The sequence below is a fragment of the Tinamus guttatus genome, unplaced genomic scaffold (genome assembly GCF_059628265.1).
Source record: "Tinamus guttatus ecotype Peru unplaced genomic scaffold, ASM5962826v1 Tinamus_guttatus_pri_ptg000602l, whole genome shotgun sequence".
Classification (NCBI taxonomy): Eukaryota; Metazoa; Chordata; class Aves; order Tinamiformes; family Tinamidae; genus Tinamus; species Tinamus guttatus.
In genome coordinates, this window is record NW_028289136.1 from 5,358,587 (window position 1) to 5,365,339 (window position 6,753).

General features: G+C 46.7%; 1 protein-coding gene across 3 annotated transcripts; it reads left to right on the forward strand.

Annotated features, from left to right (window-relative positions):
• The first annotated feature begins 2,023 nt into the window (after positions 1 to 2,023).
• On the forward strand, positions 2,024 to 5,238 carry KCTD14 (potassium channel tetramerization domain containing 14). 3 transcript variants are annotated; one of them, XM_088534945.1, is made up of 2 exons: positions 2,024 to 2,089; positions 4,554 to 5,238. In XM_088534945.1, exons 1-2 carry the CDS (start codon positions 2,024 to 2,026, stop codon positions 5,223 to 5,225), a joined length of 738 nt encoding a protein of 245 aa, XP_088391071.1. In that variant the 3' UTR covers positions 5,226 to 5,238. The 3 variants fall into 3 exon arrangements, with proteins under 3 accessions (XP_088391071.1, XP_010213833.2, XP_088391072.1); XM_010215531.2 differs by having other exon boundaries at positions 2,024 to 2,080; XM_088534946.1 differs by having other exon boundaries at positions 2,024 to 2,076; positions 4,544 to 5,238.
• The last annotated feature ends 1,515 nt before the right edge of the window (positions 5,239 to 6,753 follow it).

The window sequence follows — 6,753 nt, forward strand, 5'->3', positions numbered from 1 at the left end:
GATATAAAAACAGAAGTAAGAGAGTGGAGGAACCAGAGCAGTAGGTTAATCAAACAGAAAGACCATGTGTGGCCAGTCTAGCAGCAGCAAACACTTTTGATGGCAGCTAGCAACCTCACCCTTTGCTGAGGCTGTAAGGATTTGGTGCATTTGGTTACTAACCCTACATCAAAGTGGACAGTGAAGGGCAATCATGGACTCTGTCACTTATATTCCAGGTAATTCTGAAGGACCGATATGAGCCAGCCCAAGGTTCAGGATATGCGGGAATCAATGACTGAGAAAATTGAGACCTTCCCAGTTGTTTTCCAGTAGGCATTTACAGGTCACAACACAACGTCTGAGCAGAACTCCTGTTCTACTGCATCCAGCACTGTTAACTCTTCTGGTTTGGCAAAGGGAAAATCCAAGACCTGCTATTTAAAGGAATAGGATAACTAAGACACGGGTTATTAACAAGGAAGATCTCCCAGGATGGTTTTAGGACAGCAGAGGAAAGGTATAAGTCAGGTTTCACTAAGAGGTTCACTTGATTTCACAAAGCACTGAGAAGAGTCTTTGTCCAGCTTTCATGGGGCCTGGGCAGAAAACTAGTTTTACTCCCGAGTTACTGAATCAGTACAAATTTAAATACTTTTTACTCTGCATCTTGACTTTCTGTTCAGGCCAATGCTGTGTTTTGGAAGGATGTACATCCACCAAAATCTTTGGAAGATGCAGAGCCAGTCAAGTAAGAACACAATACAGAAAAAAAATGCACATAAGGTTTCCTTATAAGCCCCGCTGTCGTTTTTTACCACCAAAATCTCATCCAGGAAGATTTTAATGAAGTGCTGTCTTTGTCCAAGATTTTTACTTTGGTCATTAGCATCTGGACTTCTGGTCATTGGCAATATGAAAGAAAGTGCAGCAAAGTTGATGAAGGAAGCAGTAAACTTTTATTAGCCTGTCCAAAAACAAAACTGGAGAAAATCCAGCTGAAGAAGAAGCTGACAGACCTGGGCAAAGTCTTGTGTCGGTTGATCTAATAAAAGTCATTGTCTCTTTACAGACTTTGACTTACACCCTTGGACAGTCATGCCCACAACGTATGGTTGCTACCATAATGAAAAAGAGACACATACAGGGTGAGTAACCTTAGGACAATTTGCAAGCAACGGTGCCCTCAGAAACACCTAGAACAAGAAACTCTGCAGAATTTTGGCTGTGGGCTTCAGGTCTCTAGCTCTTCCTGGGGAGTTTTAATGTGCTGTGTGTTCCCACACAGGCGAGGAACAGTCCCACTGTCACTGACTCTGTGGGGCTTTCCTGCCTTGATCCTTATGAATGCTAAATATTAGAAAACAGCAACGTGCAAAGATGCCAGCCAGACCTCTGACCTATTATAAAATAATGGTTGAGGCATAGATTTCATTTTATTTATCCTGCACAAGGTAATACCACCTTGGTGTATTCCAGGCACCCTGATCTGACATTGACAGGTATGATAAATGGGATCAATGGTTTTGATAAACTGCTGCATTTTGAAAACAGTGCAAAGAGGCCAAGAAGCCAGGGAAAAAATCACTGGTTTTGGTACGATGGGTTGTTGAGGTAGAAACGGTCACAGGTGCCTCCATTGTTGGACTCCTTGGATTTGCTCTGGGCCTCCTTTGGGGAGGACTATCCGGCTTTTCGTCACTGCACGGATATTATTACGGGAGGATTGTGCTGGGCCGCCTGCCCAGGGCCACCCTGCACCTCGCTGGCTGCCAGAATGAGCAAATACTTCCGCTTCCATAGTGTTCCCTCCCCTCTCCTTAGAGCCGAAACCTGTAACAGGGCAGTGCCTGGAGGCAGCTGGAGCCTCCGGGGCAGCAGCAGTGCTGGGAGCTCGGAAAAAAAGGAAAAAACCCTGGAAGCAAAGACACACCGAGGAGCAAAGGGCTGGAGCAGAGCCGGGAGTGCTCTGGCAGCAACCCAGGACCAGGCAGGACCGAGCACAGGTTTCCCTGTCCGCAGAGCCGCCGCGGCGCGGGGGGACATGAGCATTTCCCAGCACAAACCCCTGGGCAAGCAGGTCACCAGCAGCCTGCAAATGGTGAGTGAAGCGCGGGCCGGGGTGCTGGGGCTACGTTATGCTGCTTTTCCCCCTCGCCTGCTCTTTAAAAGACACTAGGAACTGCCAGGTATGTGGCCAAAGGGGGAAACCTAGGCAAGGAGCCGTGTCTGACTCATTCCTTTTGCACCGGCTGGTTCACAGAAGAGGCACGTCTCTCCCCGGGGTACAAGACCTGGCCACAGCAGATAACCCGAATGGTTCTTTTTCATGAGATAGGATTATTCTGAGGCTAACTAAAATTTGTCTCATCCTCAAAGAAAAGAGCTTCAGTTTTGTTTTAACAGTCCTTAGAGCCTCTCATGATGCAGAAGTGACCCTGAGCTTTAGAACTGCAGAATCTTTACCTTGGAGCAATAGTTTTTCTAAGGAAAAATCAGTGAGAATTACAATACAAGAAAAATAAAGGAGAAAACTATTAGGCAGAAAAGAGGGCAGAGATCAGATGATGTTTTTTCTTTTCCTCTCCTCTCATCTTAATCTATTACTAGCTGATTTGTCTTCTCTCTTTCCCTTATATAAAAGTCTGTTCTCTTCATCTTTCACCTGGGGCACAGAGAGGTGGTTAATTACAGAGCTGGGAATCAACCAGGTCCTGTAACCCCCATTATCTGGAAATTGCCCAAAGATATAAATCCAGATCTGACCAAACATCACCCTAGTAGGGCTTCTGAATTAGTGAAGAAAAAGTTTTTCTTGGATAAGAATAATAAGTGTTGTGAAACATCTGACCTGCTGTCTGAGCAAGGACGAAAGGCTCAGCAGTGTGAGATTCTCCTGCCAAGTGATCTCTGTTAAGGAGTAAAGCTGAGCAGCTTGTTGTCACTTGGACTAATGGCAAATTTCCCTAATTGGGAGGCTTTACTATAGAGAGCGCTTCGGGCTGTGTGTTTTTTTGTGGGTGGAAATCACTGTGTGCTCTTAATTAGGATCATTTTATGCTCCTCTGGTATAAATGACTGTTCTGGAGGCAAAGTCACCAAAGTTGTTGCAAAGCTGGTTGTGGGGATGAAATTTCTCCTGGCTTGTTGAGGCTATGGGCTTGCTCCTGCTAAATCTGATAGCTTGAGGCTTTCTCAAAGGGGAAAATCGCCCTCTGTTCTGGCTCGTCTCTTCTTAGCCCTTTCATTTTGCCAGCTCTGTTGCTTGTTAAGTCCTCCGTGAGCCGGTGCAGCTCTCAGCAACGGAGCAGAGCCGGAGCTGGCACAAGGCAAGCGACAGGAGTGCGTAGGTGGGTGCGAGGGTGGCCAGGGCAGAGGCTGGCAGCTCACGTCACCTCGCGGCTCTGTCCCCGCGAGGCAGCGGGCGCTGGATCCAGCTCAGCGCTTCGGCGCACACCTCGCCGCAAGCATGTGACCGGCGGCACCGATCCTTGCGTGCGCCAGTCCAAGAACGCCCAGGCGAGCTCCTGGAAAAACACCGCTTTCCTATTGACTCGAGCCTCCCCAAGGGCAGGGGTGGTGCTAGCCCGGCTCGTGACGGCACTGCCTCGTCCCTTCCCTCTGCTGTTGTTGGACTGAGTGCTATGGGAACTGGCTGAGAGCAAACGGAGGCTGTTACATTTTTCTGCGCCCAATGGTCAAGAAGGTTGTTGCAAGCCCAGCTTTTCTGGGCTTTCAGACCCCTCCAATGCCATTTTATTTATTTATTTATTTATTTTCTGAGAGCAATACCTTTAATGCACAGTGTCCCACGCAAACAAACCCGAACTGTAGGCTTTACATTCTGTCTTCTTGAATTCATTTCAGTTGCACCAATTATTTCATATCTGAAGCTATCACATATTTTTAAGAAGCTGCTGTGCCTGGCCACAGGCAGGATTTTAGTGTCTTAGTTCTGTGTTTATAGATAATCCCTCCTAAAAAAGGAGGAACCCCACCTTGCACATTACTAAAGTTCCAAAGAACTTCAGTTTTGACTTTGAGGAGAAAACATTAAGTCAGGTGAGAGAGAGCTGGACATCTTTTCAACTCTGTCCTTGTTCCTTTGCACTGAAACATCAGGAGAGTGAGAGCCCACAGGCGCTCCTGGTGATCTGAGATCACTTGGTCCCACTTGTGTGGACCTAGGAGATCCATCCATATAGATTCTTCAGTCTTAACAGCCTTAACAGCAGCTTCCCCTGGACAGCTTCTTGTTCCTCTTCCCCACTAGGGGAAAGTGACATTTTTCCACACCCTGAAGACGTGATAAAGACTAATCCCTTTATAAACATCCAAACATCTGCTGCACTGGTTTTGAGGGCCATACACATATTCTGCGTGCAAGAAATGGCCTATAGCAGATGGCCGAATGTTCCCATATGTCAACCAAGAGACGGGGACTCATACAGCTGCTCAACACTGCGATTGTAATTTTCAGCTGCAATCACAATTTTCCCCTTTCCCTGATCCTTCCATGCTGACTGCTTGAGAGAGGTAATTTGTGTTATTTTTGTCCCTTTGTGATTTTGCAGCTGTCGCCAATAGTGGAGTTAAACGTCGGCGGGGAGATGTACACGACAACGCTGAGCACCTTAAAGAAACACCCTGGCTCCAAGCTCGCCGAGATGTTCACTGGGCAGCCCAAGCTGAGGACTGACTCCGAAGGGAGGTTCTTCATCGACAGGCCGGGGACCTATTTCAAATACATCCTGGAGTACCTGCGTAGCAACCAAGTGCCCACGCAGTGCATCCAGGACGTGTACAGGGAGGCCGTGTTCTACGACATCGAGCCTCTCGTCAAGCAGCTGGAGGACTCCCCGCAGATCTTCGGGGAGCTGGTGGCCAGGAAGCAATTCCTGGCCCGGGTGCCCAGTTACAGCGAGAACATCGAGCTGATGATCCGCATCGCCCGGGCGGAGGCGGTGGCGTCGCGGCGCTCCAGCGTCATCGTGTGCGTGGTCCGAACGGAGGAGGACGCCGCCAAGTGCCAGGACGCCTTGAACAGCTTGGACATGGATAAGAAATCCGTGGTGAAATTTGGTCCCTGGAAGGCAAGCCCGGGTATTTCTGACCTGCTGGACTGCATTCAAATGGACGTGGAGGCCAAAGGGTACAAAATATCCTTTCAGCCCCATGTTGCCGAAAAAGGGTTTCGCTTCAAGTCCTATGACTTCTTCTACAAGTTCCTGTTCACCTGGTGGTAGCCAAGGGCCACCATTGATGGGGCATGGAGAAAAGCATTTTTTCTATCAAATTGACTTGGGCTGTAGAGACTAAGCCTTGGGCTGTGGAGACTAAGCCATGGGCTGCTGGAGAGATGGGAAGAGATGCCTAGGCCAGGAAAAGGATTTGCTTGGATATGTCTTGCCTAATTAAACAGCGCTAATGAGCCACCATTTTGTTAGTACATTTTAAAATATTTATATGTTTAGACATGTGGTATGACCTTTTCCAAAATGCTTACCCCTTTTGCACATCTTGATCATTTTTTTCTGACTATATTGAGAAATAACAGATCCTGCAGACACAATCCATTTATCAGGAAAAGGATGAATTTTATTCTATTTTGTATGTTGCGGACTATAAGTTCAGAGAACCAGACTCTGTGATTAATTGGCCACTGCTTCTATATTGCCAGGTATGATCTCTTCTGGTGAAAAAGTCAGCTGCAATTCCCAGTGAAATCACTAAAAGGGCCTTAATTTCTGCCAACTTGCATTTGGTTCTTTAACAAAAAGCCCAAAGCTCTGGCTCTCACTCTTTTTCATACGAGATCCTGGGTTTAAAAGAAAGGATTTTGGTGCCCCACTCTTCCCTCTTGCTCCTCCAGTAGATAGCCCATTCTCTTGCCTGTGTATTTATTATTTGTATTTATTATTTATTCTGAAGTAAGGACAGAGAGCCCTGTGCTATGGTGTGGGATCAACACAAGGTGAAAATGCTGTTATGGATCCAAGGGACTTGGGATCTAATGAATGGCACCTACTTCTTTCTCACCTCAGGCAATACTGTTAGTGCTTTCCCTTGTGGCATCTATTATTATTCCTTTTTCTTTATTTTTTATTATTTTTTTTAATAAAAACTTCTATAGGAATAAGGAAAACTCACAGTGATTTGCCTGGAAGGAAGTACTGCCAAAGCCAAGGGCCTCAGTGGTGATTTTGCCTTAAGGGACGCTGGATTGGGTCTTAGCTCATAAATGTTTAAAAAACTTTGAATATTCCAAAGTGTTTTTTTAATGTTGTTTTTGTTTTTTGTTTGTTTTCAATCACTCTGGGGATATCAAAAATCATCAGGGCAGGTCTGGATTATGGTTGTGTTTTCTTCTCAAGACACAGATTTCTTCCAGTTTCTGGCAACGACCTGCAGCTTGTTAAATAAATGTATATTGAAAGCTCTCTGAATGTCACACAAACGCTTTATTTACTGATGTCCCCTCCAATAGAAAACCCAAACCTGCAGGGTTTTATGTTTAAGCTGTTAGAGTTGAATCACTCCCAGTTATGTCTGTTTTTTGGCTTGGCTCCTCCCTCCTACCCCGTCCCGGGCAGGTATTTGAGGGTTAAAAAACGCAGCAGCGCAAATATTTGGGGGTTAAAAAATGCAGGAAAAGGCGTTTATGGGCCCTGCAGGCCGCCATACGCCGCCGCCGTTCCCATGGCAACAAGGCACTTCCCCCCCCGCCCTTCCGGCATGCCTTACCATAGAGCGTGACCTCCAGGCGTGGCAGGA